The following is a 25,156-nucleotide window of genomic DNA, read 5'->3' as shown; positions in this document are numbered from 1 at the left end:
GCTTTTTCCCTTCATGCATTTCCCTACATTTTGGCACTGAAAATCCTTCTAAATTCTCTTTAAAATTATTTAATTCAAATAAACGCGGGTGCAGGGTGATGGACCCGTTCCGCGGACACACTCCGTGCGGTGACCCGAAAGCTGCGGGCGATCCCCGCGGGGCTGGGTTGGGCTCTTTGTTCGCTCCCGGGGACCCTCTCACAGCCGCAGGGGCGTTTTTTTTTGTTAATTTTACCTCTTTGAAGCCGCAGGCGACAGCTGGTGCGGCCACCTCCCACCTCCCCCCTCCCTTTTTGTTGTGCTAATTCCTGAGCGAGGAGGGACGCCGCCTGCGCGGCCGGGGGTGGGAGAGCCCCGCCGGGCGCCCTCAGGGCCGGCTCCCGCCCGGGGATGGCAGCCCCGCCCGCGCTCCCGAGCTGCCCTGCGCGGAGGAGATTCAAACTCCGGCCCCGCCCACCCGCGGCGGCCAGTCTGCCACGTCCCCTCCCGGCAACAGGCGGGGCTTGGCTCGCATTGGCGGAGGGAGCGGGTGGCGCGTTCCTATTGGCTGGAGCGGCGCGGTGTGGGGAGGGGGGGAGGAAGGTGAGGGTGTTATACGGCCGAGGGGAGCGGCCGCCATTTTGTGTGGGAGATCGAGGGGTAGCGGCAGGAGTCGGTGGGGCGGTCTGGGCTGTGCTTTGCGGGGGGGGTGTCGGAAAGTGACGGCGGAGGAGCAGCAGGAGTCGGTTCGTAAAGGCCCGCCTGTGTCTGCGCTTGTGGGCGAACGAGACGGACGGAAGTCGGTAAGGGAGGAGCGGTGCGGGAACGGCCGGGCGCTGCCGCCGCCATGTTGTGCTCGCTGGGCTGCTCCGTTGTTGGGGAAGGGGATTCCCGCGGCGACAGGCGGGACGGGGCACCAGGGGCTGTGGGTAAGAGGAGAAGGGAGAACGTTTGAGCGCGAACAGATGGAGCTCCGGAGCGCCGAGCCCGTGATGATCACCAGGCTGATGTGCCGGTGACGGCGTCTCGGCCCTTGGTGTCAGTCGCAGCAGGGCGAAAGGTGGAATTGAAGATGAGCGGCTTTTCCTGGGGCTTTTGGGGAGACAGGGAGTGCTGGTGACCCTGACAGAGGGACAGATCGATTAGGGGGAAGTGAACAGATCGGAGTGCTTTAAGATCAAAATCTTGGGGGGAAAAAAAAAAAAAGGATGAGTCATGGGCTAAACAGGAAATTATTGTAACAGTTAGTAAGGAATTACTTTGCTAAAGAAGGTGAAAAATAAGCTGACAGATGAGAAAAGCTGTTGTAGCGGCTGGGGAGGAGTTTGAGGGTGCGCCCGGTTTCACGGGAAGCGTCGGGACCCCGGGGTCAGCTTGGGGGTGCGCAGGGATGCCGGGCGGCCCCATAGAGCCGGGCGATTCTCGAGGGGCGGCTTTCAGGGAGGGTTCCTTTGTGCTCAGTGATGCGCTGAAGCGCTGGTTGCTTAAGAGTTTAAGTATGTGCCACTGTATTTGACTTTTTTCTCCTATTAAAAGATACAGTTCTTGCTTGCCTTTCCTTATTTATTAAGATATATAATAAGAGTGCTATTCTTTGTGAAATATTAAGTATGATGGGGAATTTTATATAATTAGAGTAAGATAAATATTACCGTAATGTGTTTTTGCTTTAAGTTTGAAGCAGATTGTCATCTTTAACAAGTAAGAGACACGACTGACTTTGAGTTCTCTGAATTATTTCATCTTATTTTGATAATTTTTTAATTTGAAAGGGAAACAATTGTTTCCTTAGCCTGAGTTCAAACTTTATTCTCATTTATGCAGTGGGACTTCTCCCTTGGAGCTTCTGTGCCGAGAATCTGATGTTGGGCTCGGCTACCTGGCTGAATACAGCAGATCGGCCCATGAAAACTTCTATTCCTAGCCAAAGGAAGGAGTCCAGCAAAAGGCAGCACCTACTTTTTCAGGCTTGGAAACAAGAAAGGGGGCAAGAGTTGGAGACTGTGGAATCTGAGAAGACAACTGAAAGGTAAATGGGGATGGGAGGGGAATAGTATACTGTAGGAGAGTCACTATGAAGGTGCCAAGTACTTTGTGATAGTATCTGGCTGGCAGATAGTATCTGCTTTGGAAGTTCAGTTACAAAGGGCTGCTTTCCATTTGAGGTCGTTTTCAGTTCACTTTGGGTTTATCAGAGTAATTCTTGGACTTATCAGAAAGACTGGGCAGTGGCTTTATCAGTGCAAATTTTGCTCAGATCTTTAGATGTAACAAGCTTGGTTTAAATGTCTTCAGGATCAAATACTAACACCTTAGATTTTGCACTGTATTTTGCAAGTAACAAGTCTTTCACATTCTTCCAGTAACACCTTTTGCTGAGGAGAACAGAAGTGGTGTATTTAATAGCTGGGCTGCCTGCAGGATGAGCTTTTTTATAGCTAGGCAGACAAAGCTGTGACTGTTGATAAGGGGACTGGGGTACAGTTCCTGAAGGATGGATTGCTATATGACTGGCTGGTCAGCAGCAGAGTTGTTAAGCCATTGTAGAGTCAGTAATTTCCTACTCAGAAGATATGATGAACTATAATTCAGTTCTCATGAGTGTGTCAGCTAAGTTCTTGGGTATTACTGAAGTGGCGTCCGGTAAAGGAGAAAAAACTACTTTCAGTTGATCTCAGTTTTGGTTAGATTGATTTCAGTTGCCTTGCTTAGAATCTAAAAGTTTTCTGAAATATTTTCTGTTTACAAAAAAAAATAAACTCTACCAACTTTTCCCCCTGTTTTTACAGGTGACATTTAAGTTGAAAATGGGTGGTGGAGAAAGATTCAACATTCCAGTTCCCCAATCTAGAAATATCACCAAGAACCATCAACAACTTAAAAACAGGCAGAAGAATAAAGACCAGAATTCGCAGATGAAGACCTATATGAAGAAAGAAAGAGGACATGGATGCAACTCATCATCTGGTGCATGGCAGGCCATGCAAAAAGGGGGAAAGAACAATGTTCATTTCCCCAGTAATCAAAATTGGAGTCCTGCTTTATCGAATCGCAACCTGTTCTTCACACCTCAAACCAATCAGAACTACGCTGGAGCAAAATTCAGTGAGCCACCCTCACCAAGTGTTCTTCCTAAGCCACCAAGCCACTGGGTACCTGTTTCTTTTAAACCTTCTGATAAAGAAATAATGACATTTCAGCTTAAAACATTACTTAAAGTCCAGGCTTGAGATGTAACTTTTTATATTTTTTAAAGTTATTTAAATTTACAGGGTTTCAAATTTGAGAATTGTTATTCGTAACTCCCAATACACAGGTAGAGAGAACCAGATGTTCTTGCTGCATGTAGTTAGTCACTTGGAGAAGGGGTGGATGTTTACATTCCCCTACTGTTTACCTCAAAAGTTGTGTGCTGTGTTCACTGTGAAGTAGGTATTTTCTCTATAATCAGTCCAATCAAGTCTTGAACAGTCACCATTTATTGTATTTACTTTAAAAGTAAATGGGGCTGTCTCTCAAAATTGGAATTGTGATTACTTTTTGGTATCATGTTGAAAAACCAGCTTTTACCTAACTTAATGCAGCATTAACTGGAAAAAAAAAAAACGCACTGAAAGCTTTAGTCAGGTACTTCACTGCTTTTCAAACTTGTGTAAAATTTGCTGGTTAAATCAAAACTCTGTAGAGATTTGCTGAGCAGAGGCAGCCCCCACCTAGGCAGCAGGTAAACCACAGACTATTGTCTCGCTTGTACCTGTGAGCTTGGTTTGGCACTCGTGGGTTGGTGTAGAAGCATTTCAAGCCTGTGACTAAAACTGAGATCTAGGAAACGTTATTGGTGCACGTTGTTGAAAGGATGAAAGCAAACATGGGGCAAATCTGTAATTGCCTCTCTGCAGCTCTAGCGCCCCGTCGTTGGAATCTCAGGGCAGACTGTGCCAACTAATGACATTGCATTGCCGGATGACTGCCAAAAAAGTGAAAAAATCCTTTGCGTTACCATTGCACTGTTGAGTTCTAAAATACATTTTTAAATTGTGGAAAACGTGGAGTAGTTACTTAGACTGCTCTTAAGTTGGTTACCCTGTAATAATTGCTTTAAGTTAGAGTAGCTTGTGGTAGGTATTAAAATGTTTTCTTAGGGAAGACAGAGCCATGTAAATAAATGTAAAACTTTGTAGCATATGTAAATTTATGCTGGGCTTTCCTGCACAGAAGTATTTTTAGTACAAAACTGAATGTAAGACGACCATGTTGAGTACATGGCCTGATTTAAAAAAAGATATTTTGTTTAAAAAACCAAAACATTTGTGGCTGTGCCCTTGCACTTAACATACAGTGAATATGCACGTTTGACTTCGTTGTGAGCTCATTTTTAAAGTAAACTCAGTGCAAAAGAGGCTTATTTAGAATTTTTTAATAAAATAAAAAAAAACTTTAAAAAAACCTGCAAGTTTAAGATACTCATGTTCTGAATGTATAGAAGTGTGTTATGTAATCATCAAAACACACTAAAACTAAGGTGTTTGAAATCAAATTGGATGTTTCACAAGAAATGCAAATGGCTGAGCTTGGGTGGTTGATGAAACTGAGGTGTTAACAACAGTGTGTCTGTTTCTAAAATCCACATTATTTTGTCCCAGTATTTGCTAGAATATGTCATCTTCAGAATGGGGCCAGAGGCAGCTGTCAGTGCCATCACCGTTCAGTTGATCCTGTAACAAACAGCTGAACTGTGATAACAGGATCCAAGGTTATTTAAAAATACCCTTATTGCTAAAAAAAGTGCTTTAACTGAAAGGGAGTTTTGCAGATAGTGAAATGTTCTTCGAGGTGTCTTTCTGTACATTCAAAAGGCATTGGCAGCTGGTTCAATGTTTACAAATCTATTGATCAGAATGAGATGGAATTGGCAGGCTTCAAACTTGTATCTTTGTCACCTGGACCTTCACCAGTGTATGAACTGTATCCCAGTTACAATTGTGTACACTTGACTTCAAACTGTCAATGACCAATGGTATATGTACAAATTGGAAACAAGAAAAATTTAAATAAAGTAAACTTTTCACCCCCTAAAAGCATCTGTCTATTTTAAGGTGGTACTGGAATGACACCATTTTGGCAGCTCAAGTTCTATAATGTATTGATGGATTTAAACGCCCTCTTTCATATCCTGAACTGGCGAGAAACTCCAGGTTTACCATTAAAAGGTTACCCTTATCTGGTAAAAGTCAGCAGCCTGAGAAGCCCAGGCCCTGTTCTGTGTGTCTCTTGAGGCTGAGTGTCAGAACAAGCTGGAAATCACTGCACCACCAAGGGGATTCCTCAACCACAGCCCTCTCCTTCATGCCTTGCCAGGGATTTGTGAACACAGGGCTTGCAAATTAACACTGATCACTCACAAAACCAGAGCCAAGGCTACTGCGGAGCCCTCGGCTCTGCCCAGGAAAGCTGGACTAAGTGGGATAAGCCTTCAGTCGGAGTAGGTGCAGCTTAAGCTTGGCCAAGCACAGCCGAGACCACACTGCAGCCTCTGCCAGTGGCTCACTGCTCAAGGCTCTGGGCTAGGGGAAATTCCTCGGGTATTCCATCCCAACAGACTACGGCTGCGTTAAGGAAGTCAGAAGGTGCTCTCGAGTTATAGTCAAAACTTGTACATTTTATTCCCAATTCACAGGGTTATTTGCACAGATGGAACACAAAACTCAAGAAGAAAGGATGTGTATGAATAAAACATTAGCATCTTTTGATCAAACACACTACAGGGTACAGAGTCTTCCCTTCCTAGAATAGTCTCATCAGTAAGAGCATCTTTAGACAAATATTATAGCAATGGACTACAAACTTTTTAAGCAAGTTACAAGATAAATGGAGAAAACCAGCAATTATTAATGGGTGATTATGTCCTAAAAATGTGTAAGTTTATCCCTTTGTACTTCAAAATGTTAGTCTGCAACATCCCTGCCAAAAAAAAAAAAATCAAGTAGCAGTGCTGCAATGTAAATCAATCCAATTGCCCTTCTCTGAACATATTTCAAGCTGTTACCCCAGACTAAACAGAAAGGAGAAAAAAAAAAAAGCAGCTCTTTCCAAGAAGAGAGCTCAAAATAACATTGAAATTGAAAATTTCCACTTTGAATAAAGCCATTATACTGTACATTTAAACATCTTTAGAAGACAGAGAAAGGATAACATTTAGCTTTCAGAGACCAGTCTATCACAGTCCCTAATTTAAACACCCAGCTACTTAACCACTAAATTTAAGCTTTTTAATTACCAGTTGGGTGCATGGACTTTAGGTGAAAAAGAAGAAGTTCCAATAGAGCCTTCTAAGACTGCTGAGATAAAGCAACACGCTGCAGATACTTTGGAGCACAGCCGTTCCTTTCAGCAGAATTTTTACATACTACTTCAATTCTACAAATTTTGCAGGAATGACAAAATCTAGTTTACCACAGAAAAACATAATTCCCACCGTTCTTGAGACTCCAAAAGAAAGATGCCTATACATGATCTTTTGCAGCCTGCGTTATGTTCTTGCATTCCAGCTGTGCATAACCTGCAGGTAGCTTGCACAAGACAGGCTACTGCTGTTTTTTGGAGCAGGACTAGGACACCTGCATCAAGGAAGGGAGATGTTTTATCTAGATGGGCTGTGGCTTGACTTGCATGAATGCATAAACATTCCCTGCCCTTTTGGCCACATCCTGCTAACTCGTCCCCAACTGAAAGGCCCACAGAACAGCTTCTTCACAATTTTTCCATGGGAGCAAGAACTAGGACAACATCTTTATTCATGCACTCTTGAAACATCGTGGGTTTGTGTTCGGCTTTTCTGGCTTGTTCATATACACAAGTCAAGTCAAAGTTTAGTCCTACCTCTGGGAGAGAAAGAAAGAACCATCAGAACTGTCAGATACTACATTATACTTGCAATGAATTGGATTTTCAAAACAAAAATTAAACTGTGCTATACATAAATGTTGAGACACACAATATAAGGACATGCTGACAAAATAGTTAAGGTATAGTTTCTGTTACTCTGCAGTCTCAGATTAGAACCTTAGCCTGGACACAAGGATGTTCTCCTCCCTCCTTCCCACCTGTCCAGCTCTAATTCTGGCTGGACTAACACAGACATCAAACGCAGCAATCCCTTGCAGGCTGCTGACAAAATCGTCACCATGCTGTCCTACGACACGGTCAGGTGGACCACTGAAGTAGGAGTTTTGTCTTGAAGACTGTACTCATTTAAGAAAGCTGAAAAAGGGTGGGGTTTTCTGCCCTTACAAGCCATTTTTATGGACAGCTACAAGATACTCGCAGCTCAACACACAGAAGTGTAGAAGTGAGTTTATCAATTAAGTGCTTTTCAGAGTTGTTTTCATTCAGTGGCATAAGAGGAACAAGTTGTAAATACTACAAGTGCCAGGAGGCAGCTCGAATTTCAAATACCATCAGCAAAAAGAACCAGTGCTGGTGGTGCACTGCTGCAATTTTTGGTATGCCGAATATACATCGATAAGATGACACTAGAAATTTGGTTCTACATGAATCTCCAGTTGCTGATTTTAAGTAGCTCATAACCTGGCTGACAATATCTGAATTATAACCGCAGGGAAGTCCATCCAGCAATAATGAAAGTTAATGGCAAAGAAATTTCAACATATTAGCCTAAAACATATGCTTATCATTCTTATTTTGTCTAGTACCCCTTTAAAATGTGAAATGATATTTATTCAGACATTGAATGGTTAAATTCCTGACTTGACTGAAATACCATAGTAAGGATTTTACTCCATAAGGGATGCATAGCTCTACTCCTAACCATGCTCTGGAGTCAAATTCTAAAGCTACAATAATTCCAGTGGATCAGTATTTCCTTCATTTTTTTATTACAGCATGTTTGCTAAATTTACAGCAAGCAGAAAATAAGCTGGGTCTTTAGTTATTTTGATCAAAACATTGATGTTTTAAAGGTAGTACACAATATTTGTTAAAAAGAACATATAAAAATACCTTTTTAGAAGCCTCTATAAGAAAGGAAATACAAAGTTTAATCCCACAACTTTCCTCTGCTAGAGCTGCACGCTACTGCTACAGTTTTAAATAGACTTTTTGCTGTTTTTAAACTATACATCCAGGAAAGTCTACAAAATTAAAGGAACGTGCATATAAATGATTGCATAGCAGAACATGAACATTAACTGCAAACAGGAAAGAAAAAGTTAGAAATACTACCAAACGTACAAAGATTCTAGAATCAACCCCCTAAGCACGTTCCACTGCCAATATTTAAAAGCCATCTGCATTTCTTCAAAGGCCCTGCTGAAAACACTAAACCCCAAACCTAAAACATTTCTCTAAAAAGGAACTTCTTGAAATCGATGTCTTTATATGCTACTACACAAGGGCAAGGAACACAAGGTGTTTGATGCTGGCTTTTGAAGGTAAATAGGAAAAAACAATGCCAAAAGCCATTTTCTTAACAAAGTATCTTGCCTTCTAGAGAAATACTGGTAAGATTACACACTGGTTTTGTTATTTTTCACATTCAATTTACTAAATATACTGCATTAGTGATAAACTAAATTGCTAGAGATGCAGCTCTTGTTCATATTCAACTTCAAACATTTGTTCTTAACTAAAATGAAACTTTGTAACCAAACCACTACTGGTTCTGAGGAAGAAGTGATTCCGACTTGCTCAGCCAAATAGTTTTTGATGTGTAAAAGCAAGCCTTTGTTACTCAAGAAGAGAGATGGCTACGGTTTTATATCTACGAATACACCAACTAACCACAGGAGTCATTGGCATAAAAGTTTAGTTCTTATATACTGTACACACACAACTCGAAACAATCTACATGGATCTAACAGCAGGAAAACTAAGCAATTTTATGGTTAACTGCTCACTAAAATTCAGAATAGATACAAAAACTGCATAAAATGTACACACGACCTAATATTTAGTTGTTCTGCCATTTGCTGAAATCTGAATTTCCCATTTCAAGGTGTTCTTTCTCCTCACACATTCAGTACTAGCAGCCAGGTCAAAAGCAGTGAAGCCTCTATCCTGACAAGTCACGACACTGCACAACCTCCGATCGAGCTTCCAAGCCCAACTCTCTCCCCATGTAGTACATAAAATGTTAGTACCATCTCTCCGATGGCAGGGTTAAAGAGCAATCGCCCAAGTCTCTCTCCACAGAGCTCCACTGACCACCCTACTTGTGCCAGTGGGCACGGAGAACGCAGAAACCTGCCTCTGAACAACAGAAACGTCAAATTGCCAGTCTGCATTTCACAGCAGCCAGTGGTGCACTACAGCTGTCCAGTTTTCTGTCCTAGCACAAGAGTTTAGCATTCAGGAACCAGTTAAACAGTTGGTTTAACCGTTCGGCACAAACTGGTACCAATTTCTCTACGGGTATGACATTTTTAATAGGACAATGGTGCAAGTTACGATCAATCAAGTCATCACCAATATCTAAGCATTAAAAATGCAAATCTTTACAAAAATATACATAGAGACACCACAACCAAATCAGTAGCTGCCCATGACATTTAACCAAGTGGACATTCTCTCTCTCGCTCTCTCTCAGTGGCTTCTCAACACTGTTTTAATTTTAACCATTGTCGGCTACAGGGAAAACTGACAAAGAAATTTTTTTTTTTTTTTTTTTAGCACTGTTGCAACATCATATTCCTGATAATTTAAGTAAACTGAACTGTGTGTAAATGAATCTTACATGCCTAAAACCAACATGGATACATTGTTAGTGGCCACTGGACTTGGGACTAGTCCACGACCTTGATCTGGATTTTGACCTAGATCTAGAATGTGATCTTGACTGTGATTTGGATCTAGCTGGTTCTTTTTTTCTCGACTCCTTTTCATATCTTGAGCTGGACTTATAGTGTGTTTTAGAATCTGTTTTAGAGGTGCCTCTAGATTTGGTGTGAGATGCAGACCTAGACCGTGATTTAGCCTTCATTTCTTTCTTGGGCTGTGACTTGGATCGTGATCTTGAATTGGACTTAGATCTTGAAAAAGATCGATTGCGGTGTTTGAACCTATCAGAATAAAGGGGAGAGAGGAGATTTGAATGTAAAAACACTATTCTTAGACATCTAGTACATTAAAAATTGTTTACCGTTTTTGCAGGAGAAACTTTTTTAAAACCTATAGTTAAAAGAATACAGTGATCTAGTTTTCAAATTAAAGGGTGTAAAAAGTGTTTTACCTATCATTGTCCGAATGGCTTCTGCTACGACGAGGTCTTCCAGTAGGTCTACTGCTAAAAAGGTACATCAGAAAAAGTAAACGGTGACAAATACCCATGTATGCATACAAACGCTTAATAAATTATTTTTCAAGCTGTGCACTTGCTTTTAGTTATTCTCCAAGGAAGCACAGAATCATTTCATTCAGTATTTCTGATTTGAAGTAGCATGCAAGACACGTAACTCCCACAAGTAATTACAAAGCAAGTACAGAAACAGATTATTCAAAGTTTTAAAAATTAGATAGTCAATATGGTGTTTCTCCTCCAACAGACCGCTGTGCAGTTGAAGCCAAACACACACTACACTTACTTTCTGGGACTATATGATCTTCTATAGCTGTAATCAAAAGAACGACTTCTAGATCGTCTCCTTTCGTAACTCCGACTTCTAGACCGCCTATATCTGTCATAGTCATCGTAACGAGAAGAACTGTACAGGTTTCTCCCTTCCTTGGCTTTCATCTGATTTGGTGCTGTAAAAAATAGCAATATTTAACATTTGAGGTTAAAAAAGATGTCCTGCTTTCCCTTTAGTGACACCACTGATCCACATATTTGGTATTTAGCAGAGAGCCCAATTAATGAATCTAGCAGACATGTTTATGGAAAGGACAGACGAGATTGCTGTATGCTTTTTGCTGCTTTAACCACTGGACAAAAATTAATGCGGCTTCATAGGCATTATAAATCTAGAGGAAAAAAAAACCCCAAACACAAAACACAACCAACCACCACACCAAAAAACAACAAGAAAGGACTAACGCTCCATAAAACCAGAACATGGAACTGGCTAAGGTGATTTCAGGCCACCTGGAAACTGGTACAACAGGCTAAACTCATGACTGAAACATTCTAACATTCCCGAATTTACAAAAAAAGTGAGAGCTAACAGGGAATTAATTAAACATCGATTTTCTTGACCACACAGCACCATACACTACATCTGATCCACAGTCTTTAATGATTAAAATACAGCTTACACAGAAGCAGCAATGGATGCCACACAGTAAGAAGTTTGATTCTAAAAGCAACCCCCTGCCAGTACAACAATGCACATTCATTCTGTAGCTCAATTATTAAAATAATGAAGAAGAAACTTAATAGTCTCCTGTTGTATTTTCTCTAAGCAGCACAGCTCTTTCCTTTGTATTAAATCCCGTTCTCATTCAACCCCAAAGACCATGCTCAAAGTATTTGAGATATATCGTACCGTAATGAACACTTTCTGTACTAAATGGCTACAATTTTTGTGTTTTAAGTGCTGCTGTTCACAGTACTAAAGGTAGATTTAGTTAATTTTTGTTCAGAAACTTAGAAGAAATCCCCATGTTTATATACAGGACAGAGGCTTGTCCTTCAGAGCATATAATTACCATCGACTGCAAGAGAAGTTAAATGTGTGAATTTGAGGGAAACTTGGACAGTTAGGTTGTTTCTTTGATAATTTTTGAAAGATCTTTAAGGTGCTTTTACTCCCAAGCTGCACAAGTATTATAATCCTGGTTTAGATCAACAAGTACGTGCTAGGTTTGCCAACAGCACATTTTATTTTTATATAATATCTGTATCTATCTCTACATTAAGAATATGTATATGAATAACATAGAAAATATGTTATCTGTTATTTTAAGTTATCAATTATCTGTTCAGAAAATAAGACTTCTGTTCCATATTAAATTGAGACACACTGAGATTTACTTTTATCTTGAAGCCAAATGAAAACATTATCTCAGCCCTGGAAAATGGACTGCACTGGGAAATGTCAACACAGAATCACCAATACGCTTCGACACAACATAAACATTGCGATACATTAAAACTGGGCTACTCGTTTTGGCAGGGAGAATTTCCAACAGTGTGTTTCTGCAAAGAAAGCTTGACAGAGCCGCGCAGAGAGCTCTTCAGAATTCCCAGCTAGCAGCAAGAATCAGACTGTGGTAAGTGACCGTTAGACTTAGCTATCTGTTTCTAATTAAAATGAGTCATTAATAGTTACTGGATAAAAGCACAACACCCACATACTATTTACACACCAGTAAGAACACATCACAACAATTAACACCACGTCATGTCACCCAGCACTAAACACCAAGGCTACAATCACACGCAAGGCACTTACTCTTCCGATCCCCCTGTGCAAACTGGATTTCTATTTGCCGACCACAAATCCACTTCCGATCCAAATTATGGAGAGCATCTTCTGCATCACGGACATCTTCGAATGTGGTGAGTGTTAAGGTACTTGGGAATTTGAGCAGTTTACAGATTTGGTATTTAAAATAAAAAAAAAAAAAATCAGTTATTTTCTAATTTTACAGGTTTTTTTTTTTGTTTTGGGTTTTTTTAAGTTCCTTTGCTCATGCTACAGTACACACTAGTAAGTTGGGTTTTTTTAATTAACCACCAGCTGTCTGAGAACTCCTACAATAAAATTAAAATCTCATATGACCATAAACTTATCCATCAGCAAGCAGCTGCTATGTGATGCTCTAACTTTTCTCCCCCTTGTACTTATGCATGGAAAACAAACGGTATCCTTTTCAAAATATCTTTGTTAATAGTCATTTGATTCTCTCTACACTGATTTTACTAAAATTAAGCCCTAATTCTTAAGTTACGTTAGGCATACTGACAGTAAAAATTAACACGTGCCTATTAAGTTTAGAATTGAGATAAGGCTTTCCTTTATTTTTTTTTTTCCCCACCAACTGATTTTAAGTTTAAATCATGTAATGCCATGGCCAGGTATACAGACCCCCAGCAGTCCGAGATACCAGCATACATCAAACCCTACAGCACCGTCAGGTCAGGTGTTCCGTAACACAGACATTACTAGTTTTAATCTGCAAGACTGACCACTGCTGTAACGTACACACCTTCTTCCAGCTGGGTGACCCGAAAGCAGGAATTGCCCTTCTCCTTGTGGAACTCAGTTCATCATCAGCAGCATCTCTCCAGAAACTAAGCTATCATGTTGTATATCTCGACAAACCCAGACCAGATGCACTTTCATTCCAGACCACAGTTACAACAGCACTCCCGAGAGAGATATCACAGGTTTTGTCAATGGACCAAACCAGAACCATTCATCAAACCACTGCTTACGTGACAAACAGAAGAGAAACTGTTATTCTGTAGGATACATCAGGTATGGCTCCTTTAATCTTGGCCACCATTCAACTTCATCTTGACCTTTAACTCTTTAAGTGCTTGTCAGAAGGACTTGTCATGAGATGCTTGGCCAAAAATGACAGATGGCTTTATCTTTTACTTTGAATAACAACCTTTTCCCCCTTTTGTAGATAAAGCGAAGCTTTGTCTCCCATTATGGCTTGTCCTTCTTCCAGCTTTTCTTTATTTTTTCTTTTCCCAAACTCTCCCTTCTCTTCAAGCCTGATCCTTAAGAGGTCTTTGGCTTGTCTACTTGCCTTAATTGTTGAACTCTACTCTAAAGGTTCTTTCATGCTTTCTCTTTGGGGTCGCCATTACTGTACAGCTTTACATTCTGAGGCAACAACAGAGGACAGTAAATTAGGGGACAATATTAAAGAAAGTTCACCTCATTTTTTTTTTTATACAATCTGATTTTGATCAAGTGATTCCATTTTCCATTTGTTAAATTAACAATGAATACCAGCCACAGTTTGCTAAGCACAAGTTTACTTACATACCAGTGATAATAAAAACGTGCTAGACAATTTTGAGTCAGCGATAAATTTTCATTTAAATCATATAGTATTAATTTCAGTGACATAAGCAAGCTTTTATATTACTGGACTTGATTTAAGTCTCGCAAAAAGGCAAAGAACAATTGAGAGAAGTTAATTTTAAAAAATAACGAAACACCACAAAATAAGTAAGACACTCATTAGATACAACACACAAGTAAACTGCTTTTTCATTTAGATTTGTTACCTCTGACACAAACTTGAATTGCAAACTTCAACACCCCTCACTAATCAGCCATCTGAAGAAAGGATATTGAACATAAGCAAATCCTCTGGGACGACGAGTGTAGAAGTCAAGTGGAACGTATACATCAACTATAGGCCCATAACGACCAAATTCACGGCGCAAGTCTTCAGACCTAGAACATCACAAACATCTTATATGTTTCTTTACTGTTTAAGGTGTTACAAAACATCCACCAAAGAATATAAAAAAAAAAATTAAAAAATCTATCATCAATATGACCCACCCATCTTTTTGGAAGCAGTTGGCAGAAGATGCATGTAGCAAAACATTTTTGGGGAAAAACGGTGTTTGTTTGAGCAGTTTATCATTAAGAACACACTAGGCTCTTCTGAAACACTCCAGACACAGGATGCTTAAGATACACTCTGGCATTTTGAAACCAGTGTTCAGCAAAACTCCACAACAGAAGAGTAAACTGAGAAGTGACACGCATTAGTCAAGTCAACGCAGGATGTACTAGCAAAGGTGGGCAGAAAGTGAAAAGAAGGATCCAAGAATTATTGTTATTCAAGTACCTCATGTAACTTGACAATGCTTTTGCAACATGCAAACATCAAGTGTAAGATCCAGAGAAACAGTACAGGAATAAACCAGTCACATAAACTCATTTCCATAGAATAATCAATACTTACAACCACATCAAATAGAACAAAACTTGAGTGAGCAACCATTCACGCCCTTAGGACAGCTTTTCCAAAGAGGTGGCTTTAAGAGAGCTGAGCACAAAACTGACGAACAGATCTGTAACTATACTTGGAACAACTACTGTCTCCTCAACAGAGAGGTTTCTTTACCACATCGGCTTCTTTACATGTATTTTTGTCATTTGAGGACAATGACCTGTATGAGAAAGATTGACGTAATACCTTATTTACGTGGTATAAAAGAGTTACTACTATTCACTCCTCTCTCACAACCGTTGGGAAGGCATCTGCAGCGCATATAGTCAACGACAGCAGAAGGGAACCACAACAACCAACATCAAGATCTCACAATGAAACCACCTCTCAGAAGAACGTACCATTTAATCACAAGCTCATGGTGAAAACTTCCATACGACCCACATTTAAAAAGTCTGGAAGTAAGAGTCCTCTCTGACTGTTCTTACAGTAAAATAAACTACCAGCAAGAGGAAAGAAAACTCACTAAAAATTAAATAAAATTTTAATTTGAAACCATTTGCGCTTTTGACCACGATAAGGTTCCTAATTAATTCCATTGTGCCCATGGTACTGTTAGTTACTGAACAAATTTGGTGCAAGTCGCCCAGGCAGCAAGTTTGAAAACTCATGCTTGAATTTGATACAACTAGACTTTACAGGGACCTCCATACCATACAAATTCTACAATAATTAACAACATATGAGTGCTCTAACTTACATATGCATTCTATACTAACACGCTCTATAAATGTCTCGCGGCTAATAATAAACACAAAAAAGATAAACTGCAAAACAGAAACGGAGAAATCTAGCAGTTCACTAAAAACATCCAAGCAATAAATAAGAACCTGTGCAACACACGCTTTTAAATTATTTTAATCTGCTACGAAAAATTATTTCACTAAGTTGCTGCACTATTTAGTCCCTATGGAATATTTGCTACAATACAATTATTAAATCGGAGAAAAAGCATTGTTCTCCCCCCTCTGTGCTGAGTGTCGTAAGAGAACACAGCACATAATTAACGCAATAACATTCCACCCGAACTGGTAGCAATTACCAGACTAACGGAACCAACTACGCCAAGAATTTTGGGGACAGCCCCCGCGAAAGCGCTGTTTTCTCCCTTCCATAACAACCGCTGTGTCTCAAAGGAGCATTCCGAACTCCAGCGGCTGCTGAGCACTGCTAAGGGGCACGGGCGGCTATCCCGCGAGCGGACATGCGAATCCCGCCTGGATTTCCCGCTGGACGAACTCAACCGCGGGAGCGGCAGTTCCACTCTCTTCTGGCCCAGCTTTGTTCTTTCGAGACGTTGTTTTGAGACCGATCCTCGCGGCGAGGAGGGAAACCGAGCAGCACCGCGAGGCGGGAGAGGAGAAGGGCGCAAAAGGCGAGGCAGGGGGAGAGGTAAGGCGGGAGGGAGCAGGTCGGCCTCCCTCCTTCCCCCCCCCGCTCCGGGAGGGCCCCCGCGCCCCGCCGGCCGCAGCCGCCCGCGCGGCCTAGCGAGCCCGCCAAAGCCTGCGCGGCCCCCGCGCCCCGCCAGCGCCCGCCCCCACTCACCGGGTGTCGTCGGCCACGTTGCGCACGAAGAGCGAGGTGTTGGGGGGGCGCAAGTAGCGGGACATGGCGGCGGCGGGGCAGGGAGCGAGCGAGCGGCGGGGCCCAGGCGCTGCGGGAGCCGAGCGGCTGAGGCGAGCGACCCTCCAGAGCTGCGCGCAGCGCCACCGCCGCCCGCGCGCCGCCTCTCGCGAGACTTCCCGAGCGGCTTCCGGCGCGGCTCCGCGAAGGCTGCCGGCGCCAAAACCGGCCCTGCCCTCACGGCGCCTGCGCGCTCCGCTCGCTGGGGGTGTGCGCATGCGCAGAGCTCTGCCGCCCGCTGTCGCAGCTCGCGCCGGGGCGCCCCCCCCCGCCCTCCGGGCACGGCCCGCGCATGCGCGCTGCGCCGCCACGGCGGCCGCCGCGTTTTCCCGCCGAAGGAAGGAGAAGCGCGCGGGCAAGATGGAGGCGGGAACGCTGCCGTGAGGCGAGTGGAGTGTCTCCAGCCTCACGCAGCCGCCTCTCGGCGCCTCGGCTTGCTCGTGTGCAGTCAGCCAGCACAGAGGGCTGACGCGGCGGCTGGCCGGGGTGTCTGGGCTTTTCCCGTGGCCCGAGGGAGCAGTTCTGCGCCCCGTTACTGACAGCGGGGCTGTGCCCCGGGAGTTCCGTTGGGCAGCTGTAGAGCAGCACTGTTCGCAAAGGAGCAGCCCTTTTTGTTGTAGGGGGGGAGAGGGATTATTCCTTAACGCCTTAATGCGTGACTCGAGGTATATAGGCAGGTAAATGGCCGATGCGTGAGCGAACGGCTGCAGTGACTTGATGGTGAGCTCAATAAAGCGGTGTCTGGAGCAGTGCTGGTGTGAGTGAGGAATGTTCAGCGAACTGCAGATGAGAGAAAAAGATGTAAAGAGTTTATAGCAGCCCTACCCGTTACTAGTGTATTTTCACTTTTTAATGGCAGAACATGAATGAGAACTGGTGGGTGGATGCTGCCGTCGTATCCTGGCAATATCGCGCTCAATTGCCTGACATTTCTACAGGTTTTGAATGACAGCTGAAGTTCAATCACTGACACTGGAGATGTTTGTCAACTATACATGCTGCTCGTGTGAAAAAAAGAAAATGATGGTGGTTGTGTGCTCAGTGGTCTGCGTCCAGGACTCTGCAGAAAAAAGATGGGAGTCTCTGACAATGTTTTTCTCATTTAATATTTACAGTTAACATTATTCTGTACTAAGTATGCTAGCAGCAGGTTGAGTGTGTTACCTTGGGCGATACATACACAGATCCGCTTACACAAGTCATCAAAAGAATGTGAAAATCAAGCCAAGAAAGCACATCAGAGACTGAAATTATGGTGGGAGTGTGTGACAAAGCAGCTATGCCAAAGCAGAAAAAATCCCTGCCATAGACATTCTGAAAAACAATGGAATCGCCAAAGAATGGAGTTTGGTGATGGATGGAATTCCTTGCTGTCAGGATTACCCTTGCAGAGCTTTTCGAATTGGAAATGAACAGTTTTGAACAATATCCAAATAAGATTATAAATACTCTCATGAAGTCTTTTGCAGAAAAATTCACTTGGTTTTGTGGAAGAGTGGATCCAGTGCCATCATACAAACCTGTAAGAGTCTGTCATCCAGAAATGATAGATTACTTCGGGCAATGTGGCAAGGTTCGCAATCTGATCAAAATCCTTCGGGTTTTGACTGCTTCATGTAAGGAACTGCACCGAATATTTCACCTAAATCTGAGATGTCCTGTGGCAGAAGAATGTTGCTGTTGGATTGAAAAGGTTGGCACAGTTGTTGGAAATGCTAAATCGCCGCAGTTGTGAAGTAAGTAAGGTGAAATATTCTTTTAAGAATTTGTAGTGCTTTCAAACTGAAATGGTTTAGCATCAGTTTAAATTCTATAGGATTAGTGTGGGTTTAGTGTGTGTCATCTACAAGCTATGACTTAAGCCACCTTTGTATACCTGTTTTCATGTATTGAGGTTGAACTTTGATAAGGGGTTGAATGGGGAAGAAGCGAGTTTGCAGAGCAGATTATGTCACGTGAGCTGGCAATATCTGAGTAGTTACTGAACCCAAATAAGACCTTCTCGTTTCTTTTAAAAAGCAAACAAATATACACACCTTTGGCTTTAACATCATTCCCATTTTATGTCATAATGTATCAAAGTGAATAATTGTTGTTTCCTAACGACCTCCTACCCCTGTAAGAGAACGTAGTCAAGCTTCCAAGACTGCAGACACATCCAAGTGAGGATTTGCACGGGGCAGTCTGCCATTGCTTTGATAACGTAGTCTGAGTAGGTGCAGTGCTTGTTGCAGGAAGAGCATTAAAGGGGAAAAGGGAAAGAGACCTGTGGGTGATAAGCACTGCATCTACTCAGACCACAAGGTTACCTCAACCCTTCGGGCCCCGCGTTGGTTGTGGCACACAATATGGCCCCTAACTCTGTCCCGGCCCAAACCAGGACACAGGCTGTGAAGTGTAGCATTCAGAGTAAGGAACGGTCTTTGCGTTAGTATAGAAATGAAACTGAAGTGTCTCATATTTTGTATCCTACAACTACAGATACAGCATTGGGTCACTGAAGACTTGCAGTGTTCTGTGAGTTTGCTGTTGGAAAACTGTGCTCTGTTTTGTAGTGTTTCATTGTGTAGTTAGCAGCAGTTACCCAGCAACTTCCAAACAGAAGTGTTTCAGGCTCTTATATGGCTTTTTGCAGTGTGGGTGCTTTAGAGCAGCCTTCTTCCTGAGTTTTACCAGTATCTTGATTTCTGTTCTGTTGGTCTTATTTATGTGTAACTCCCATGGAATTTAATTTAGTCTGCCAAAGCCTCCTTAGCATTAGAACTGCCTGGGAAGCAAAATGAGCACAATAATGATTGCACGGTTATGCCAGTAAAACTCCCCATGAAGACAGTCTTATCCCAGAGTAAGAATACACTTCCCAGCTTGCTTATGTCATGTTGCAAATGTTATTTACTAAAACACAAGCTTCCCCCTCACAAACCACCCTTCTAGCATTGGAAATGTAGACTCAGCACTCTTAACTGGGATAAAACCTCCCCATGAGGTTTTTAAATGGTGTAATCAGTCCAGCAAGTTTTTCGTGGAGGTCTTACAGCCAAGACCAATTCTAACAAATCTACAGTGACTTAAATAAGTATGAAATAGGACTGCTAATAGAATACTAGGATCTGATCAGCAGTGAACAGTGAAGTAGGGTATTTTATACTTCATACTGGGCATTTATACTTCAGTAGACACACATAATCTGAACATAATGGTCTAGTTGTACTTGAGCTTCACAAACTCGAGCCATGACAAGCAGATATTGGGAGTACATTGCAAATTGGAAGAGTATTTAATTCCTTTACTTTTGTAGTGCCTCATTTTTGTTTAATTGTACTCTTGTGCACTTCAGTTTAAAAGCAGTCATTCCTGTTATTACTTTGCAATTGTTTATGACTGTTAAATACTTCATAGCTTTTAAAACATTACTGTTTCTATTCCTGTTACAGACACGTGGTGCAGATCAGCTGAACAAATGTGTAATTGTTCTTTGCTCGCTAGGTTATAGAGAAAGGGTTTTAGTAGAAGACCGAACTTTACTAGACGAAAGAACTAAAGCTGAGTATGTTCATTATTTAAGAAATCAGTAAGCATTTCTATCAGCTTTTGTCTGCTCCCAAGGATTGCTATGATAAATTGTAATGTTCCAGTTAATGTCCGGATTGGGTATCTGAGAGGCAGACTTCTGTCACTTTGAGTACAGAAAGGATCCATAAATGCACTCAGGTAAAACCATCTTATAATAACGGGAAGTGGTGCGTGTGTGAAAGGAGAATAGAAATCATAATTATCTTCTGTACCATTTTCTCAGGTAACAAAGATCACATCTTGTGGAAACCACTTTATTTTAGGTGTGTAAAGATGTCACAAAGATGGTGATCTGTCTTTAAACTCTCTTGCTTCTTCTGATAAATGTCACTCCACCAAAAGTCATTTTCTGTAGAAGAAAAATATGCGTAAACTTTGTTTAGACTTTAGGAAATCTGCTTATAGCTAAGTGGCTAGAAGTTTCTGTAATTCATTTATAAATCCATCTTATTCCATAAGAAAATACATTTACAGTACCTGCCTATAAATATGTGTATAATATTCATATCAAGGAAAGATTTTTTACAGAACTAATTCTGAAGATGGAAAATCTAAACATAAATGCCCTCATCAACTACATTTTATCACTTTGCTTGGAGGGCTATCCTAGATACTACAAGAAAGATGTGCTTCTTGTAAGAGAAATCCACTCTCTGATGTAGCAATGCATTCTTTTGCCTGTTGTTTTGCTTACTTAATGTTAGAAAAGTAGTTTGATGTACTCAAAATGATCTTAGGAAGTTGTCTGTGCAAAACATATAACTTTAATGTAGTTAGCTGTCCTTCTTGTAGTCTTTGTACAAGTGGACACTTCTTAGAAGCCTAATGAGCTCAACTCTGTAGAGAAAAGCTCTTTGTCAGTACTGAACGATTTAGAACTAACTAAAGAACTTTGAAGATTTGTAGGTGGAACAGATGTATTGTAAATTTCCAGGTTTGGCTCAGCCTTGACTTGCCTTTCAAAGCTAGTGCTGTGGCTGGAGCTAAGGGTGGAAACACTGCTCTATTAATCGGGAGGAATTTACAAGGAGTCTTTCTGCCACATGCTCAGCAGCTAAAGCCGTTCACGTCTCAGTGCCTGGAATTGGCCCCAGCATAGTGATTAACAAAAGATTTGTTGAGCAGGATGCATCAAATATATGAGCAATGTTTAAAGGAATGTCAGCTAAGGCAGTTGGATTTAATAAGAAACATAAATAGTTTCCACTAACTGTGGTTAGTTTGAAATACTGAAATTCTCCGTCTGCAGATTTAAGCACCTGTAAGGAATTCTGCAAGTAATGTAGTAATTTGGGGGCCAGGATTTTTGTAGGGTATTGAGCCTACACTAAGAGCTAATTAACATGGAACACCTTTTCCTTCAGCATTTTTCTTAATATGCCATTATTTTCTAGCACTTACCTCCACCATTTCGCCTCCTTTAATTTCTTGCTCATGAGAGAATTTTTCGGATTTGCACACAAGTTTCCCATTTACCATGTTCACAGTACACTGTTGAAGCAGATTTAAAAATTGTAAAAAATTTTAGATTTTGGAATTCAATTCGAATAAATAGGAAATAAATTATACAATGCTTCATAATCACATCTGCTAATTTAAACTGGAGACCACAGCATTTTAGTAAGAGTTTTAGGAGAAGCATTTCTGTTTGTTGAAATGGTAGAAGTGCATGGGAGTGAAAATGGTCCAAACAAGTTTCAGAAACTGAAGTCTGAGGATGAATAAAGAGATGCAATTGTTCCTGAAAAGTCTTACCTTTAGCTTTCTGCCATCCATAGTAGTGATTTCAGCCTCTTTTCCCAGCGTAAACGAGTTAGTTACAGATTGCTTGGGTGTTTTCGATGTCACAACAAAGTCATCTCCTTTTTGCTGTATTTCAACAACAGGCTTAATGTCTTTGGCGGCTTTGATAAGATCATCTGGCAATGCTGTAAAAAAGGTAAAAAAAGACTTTTTCTTTTATGAAGTAGTGTGTCGATATGAAATAGCAAATTATTTTCTCTAATAAAGGTGCAAAAGATACAAACAGTCATAGAAAGTGATGTCCAAGTTAAAAGATAAATCCTATTTTGAATTCCTCACTTCTCTATGGACATCTTGGTCCATTCCATCTAGTCTGTAAAGATTTTGGTACTATATTTGTTAGTCAGAACATGTGTTGTTTATTTTCAGTAATGACTTGCCATGTGATAACACTTCTTCATGAAGAAAACCGTGTGTGTGCTGTTTTGTTTCCCTCACTTGTTCCCAGGGCCGTTGGAGGTGGGGGTTATCTGTCTAGTCAGAGCTGCGACAGTGCAAGTACCCCCAAACTACCTTGTGGGGGTGTCTCTGGTATGATTTGAGAGTGTCATCTGTAGCAGTAGAGGGATTGGGTCGGGCGTCATGCTGTAGGAATAGGCTTTTCAGCTGTAACTGAATTTTATTCTACTGGATATCTCTTATATACCCTTAAAAACCCCGATGTGAATGTTTTGTCAAGATCGTCAAGAGGGTAAGTGCGTTTTTATTAATGTAGGCACCTATTACGTCATAACCAATGAGACTATTCCTTATGGATTACTAAGCAGCTATCACATACGTTAAGCACCAGTGCTGTAGAAAGTGCCTGCACTGCTAATAGCGCGTTGGGAATCTGTACGTGTCACTGATGGCTGGTTTCTAGATAAACGTATTTATAAAGTTACGTGTTAATCAAAACAAGATGATTTCTGATATACCTCTTCTTCGTGAGGGACTCATGTTAAGATAGGGATTTAGGGGTTATCTCTAACCTTTCTACATCGATTTGTACGATTTTCAACTTCTTCTAATTTCCGAATTAGACATGACAGCCTTACCTGGCAGAGGGTAGTTTGCAATGCAAACAAACAAACAATATAATAGAGTAATGAAAAAGGTAAGGCAAAGTGTGTGTTTCAATCCGAGCAAATTATTTCAGGAGGAACTAGGCACTTACCAAGAGCTTTCAGGAATGGTTCATAGTTCTCTTGAGCGTAGACCTGCCAGGTCCCACTGAACGCCATCGTGGGTGCTGTAACGCAGCTTAGGGCAGTGATGCTAGCAGGAAAGTGAGGGCTCTCCCTGGTCATTCACACGCTATTTATGGAAAGGGAAAGGCCAGCCCAAATTGTGAGATGACTGGCTAATTATTAACCATGAAACAACAATTATTAATCGTTTATTTATTCTTAATGATCATAACCTCAAGTTCATTCTGCTTTGTAGCAAGTCTTACCTTGACCACCTGGTTTGGGATGTTGTGTTTATTGTGGGTTACTGAACTCAGGTAATTAGTCATAATCGTTGTAAAGTGTTGCATGGATTAATTTGTTTTCTTCTGTTCACAGCTTCTATGTTTAATGCCTTTTCTGTGTTTTGGATAGAATTCTTTAGGTAAAATGGCATAACTTACAATAGATGTGAGATAATTACCATCTTGCAGCAGGAACTTCCTAATTATCACAATATTCTCTTCTATGGACACTTGGACCTTATCCAAGGGAATAAATCACAGCTCTTTCTGCCAAAATTGTGGGCCTTCGGTTGCTTGAGGACAGGGAAAATCGTGTTGGAGTGGGACAGGCAGTTATGACTTTATCCAGTAGATGTCAGTAATGTGCATCTCAATCTGCATTAAATTCAGTTGGTCTGTTGTTTTTTTTTTTTTAATGATCACTGCATAAATAGAAGATTAAAGGTAAAATGAAACATGGAACATTGCTTGATACTGAAATGAAAGAAGTAAATGGGATGTGTTATTTTTCTTCTCACTGATTGCACCAAGAATTCCTCACTTGTTATAGCTATGGAGTGATATTCCTTACTGTCTGTGCAAGCCTGACTGTTGATTTTGGAATACATTCATTAGATTGTGTGTCTTGCAATTACATTGCTTAATTCAAATAGAGCCTGTATCCCAGGGGTGGGTGACCTTTCTAAGTTAACTTTTATCACCCCATACTGGTCAGTAATTCTTCTATTTAAATAGAAAACCAATGCTGAACTTTTTCTTACAAATTCACAACTTCTTTTTTAGTGTGTAATTTAAAAAAAAGTTGCACATAAAGAGCCAGTTTTGTAGTTCCCTGTACATATGATAATACCTGAGTTGCAAGGGTGAGGTGCTGGTAATGAATAAGGCCATGTTTATGTGTGGGGTGTAACACACATGGCTCTAAAAGGTCCATGTTTATACTGGAGTTACTCTGGGACATGGTTCATCTGTTTTACCATAGGGTAATGTTAGTGATGCCATCTGCTTTTCTTCATTCACTGTGAGATAAATCTAGACAATTAGCTAAGCTCTCACTTTTTAATAGTCTTAAATTTAATAATATAAATTATATACATTTAATTTAAGTAATGTCTGAAATGTAACTGCCTTTGGTCAAATGATTGGCAATCCTGTACAGGATTGCTGTGCTCTTTTATGTTGGCACTGGAACACCAGTGTCCCTCAAATAATGGGGAAAGATACTGCTATTGTGAGGACAGTTTATACTAGCTTGTGGAGCAAGGTAAGATGCTATTTTGCTGAATAAATGCATTTAGCTGGATGACTCTATTAGGAATACAATCACTTTTTTATCTCTCACTGATACAGTGTTACTGGTAGAAGCTGGGAGTGTAGCTGTGGCTTCAGAGCAGTTGAGAGGCCACACTTCTTTCTACATCCAGAGTAATCTAACATAACTGATAAACCTAAAGATCTCTCTGATTCTAAAGAAAATAGGTGTTCAGCAGGATGGAAGGCTCTGGGTCCACCTCTGCAGACGTTCACTTGGTCCTTTTGTGTAAATGTGTTACTGTGTGTCAGAAAATACAGAAGCTGGATGTGTTCCTCTCTAAAGAACCAAGCCTGGAAAATGTCACTGCCTTGTTTTCTTCCCATATGGCATAGGTTTCAAGGCCCTGATTCAGCACAGCACTTAGGAAAATTCCCGACTTCCCACATGCAGGACAACTGATTTCAAGATGAACGTACTTGACAACAGTGCTGAGGTGTCACCAAGGGTACAAGTTTAATAGTACACAC

The 25,156-nt window shown here is 41.3% G+C and overlaps 3 protein-coding genes across 8 annotated transcripts; 1 reads left to right on the top strand and 2 right to left on the bottom strand.

Annotated features, from left to right (window-relative positions):
* The first annotated feature begins 618 nt into the window (after positions 1 to 618).
* Positions 619 to 4,002, top strand: PNRC2 (proline rich nuclear receptor coactivator 2). Its single transcript, XM_086626289.1, has 3 exons — positions 619 to 782; positions 1,804 to 2,008; positions 2,769 to 4,002. The coding sequence occupies exon 3, from the start codon at positions 2,787 to 2,789 to the stop codon at positions 3,207 to 3,209; it is 423 nt and encodes a 140-aa protein (XP_086482415.1). The 5' UTR covers positions 619 to 782; positions 1,804 to 2,008; positions 2,769 to 2,786; the 3' UTR covers positions 3,210 to 4,002.
* Positions 4,003 to 5,604: 1,602 nt separating this feature from the next.
* Positions 5,605 to 16,568, bottom strand: SRSF10 (serine and arginine rich splicing factor 10). Of its 6 annotated transcripts, XM_086626287.1 has the most exons (7): positions 16,468 to 16,568; positions 14,250 to 14,354; positions 12,387 to 12,490; positions 10,578 to 10,740; positions 10,226 to 10,279; positions 9,954 to 10,055; positions 5,607 to 6,860 (listed from the first exon to the last, which is right to left on the bottom strand). In XM_086626287.1, the coding sequence occupies exons 1-7, from the start codon at positions 16,530 to 16,532 to the stop codon at positions 6,842 to 6,844; spliced, it is 612 nt and encodes a 203-aa protein (XP_086482413.1). In that variant the 5' UTR covers positions 16,533 to 16,568; the 3' UTR covers positions 5,607 to 6,841. The 6 variants fall into 6 exon arrangements, with proteins under 6 accessions (XP_086482409.1, XP_086482410.1, XP_086482411.1 ...); XM_086626283.1 differs by having other exon boundaries at positions 5,605 to 10,055; XM_086626284.1 differs by having other exon boundaries at positions 5,605 to 10,055; positions 10,226 to 10,276.
* Positions 16,569 to 20,416: 3,848 nt separating this feature from the next.
* On the bottom strand, positions 20,417 to 23,210 carry LOC104381360 (fatty acid-binding protein, liver). The gene is made up of 4 exons (XM_009989057.2): positions 23,078 to 23,210; positions 21,874 to 22,046; positions 21,520 to 21,609; positions 20,417 to 20,467 (listed from the first exon to the last, which is right to left on the bottom strand). Exons 1-4 carry the CDS (start codon positions 23,208 to 23,210, stop codon positions 20,417 to 20,419), a joined length of 447 nt encoding a protein of 148 aa, XP_009987359.2.
* Positions 23,211 to 25,156: the final 1,946 nt, after the last annotated feature.

Source organism: Tauraco erythrolophus, chromosome 24 (genome assembly GCF_009769465.1).
Source record: "Tauraco erythrolophus isolate bTauEry1 chromosome 24, bTauEry1.pri, whole genome shotgun sequence".
In the NCBI taxonomy this organism is placed as follows: domain Eukaryota; kingdom Metazoa; phylum Chordata; class Aves; order Musophagiformes; family Musophagidae; genus Tauraco; species Tauraco erythrolophus.
This window is presented reverse-complemented; position numbering and strand designations above follow the sequence as displayed.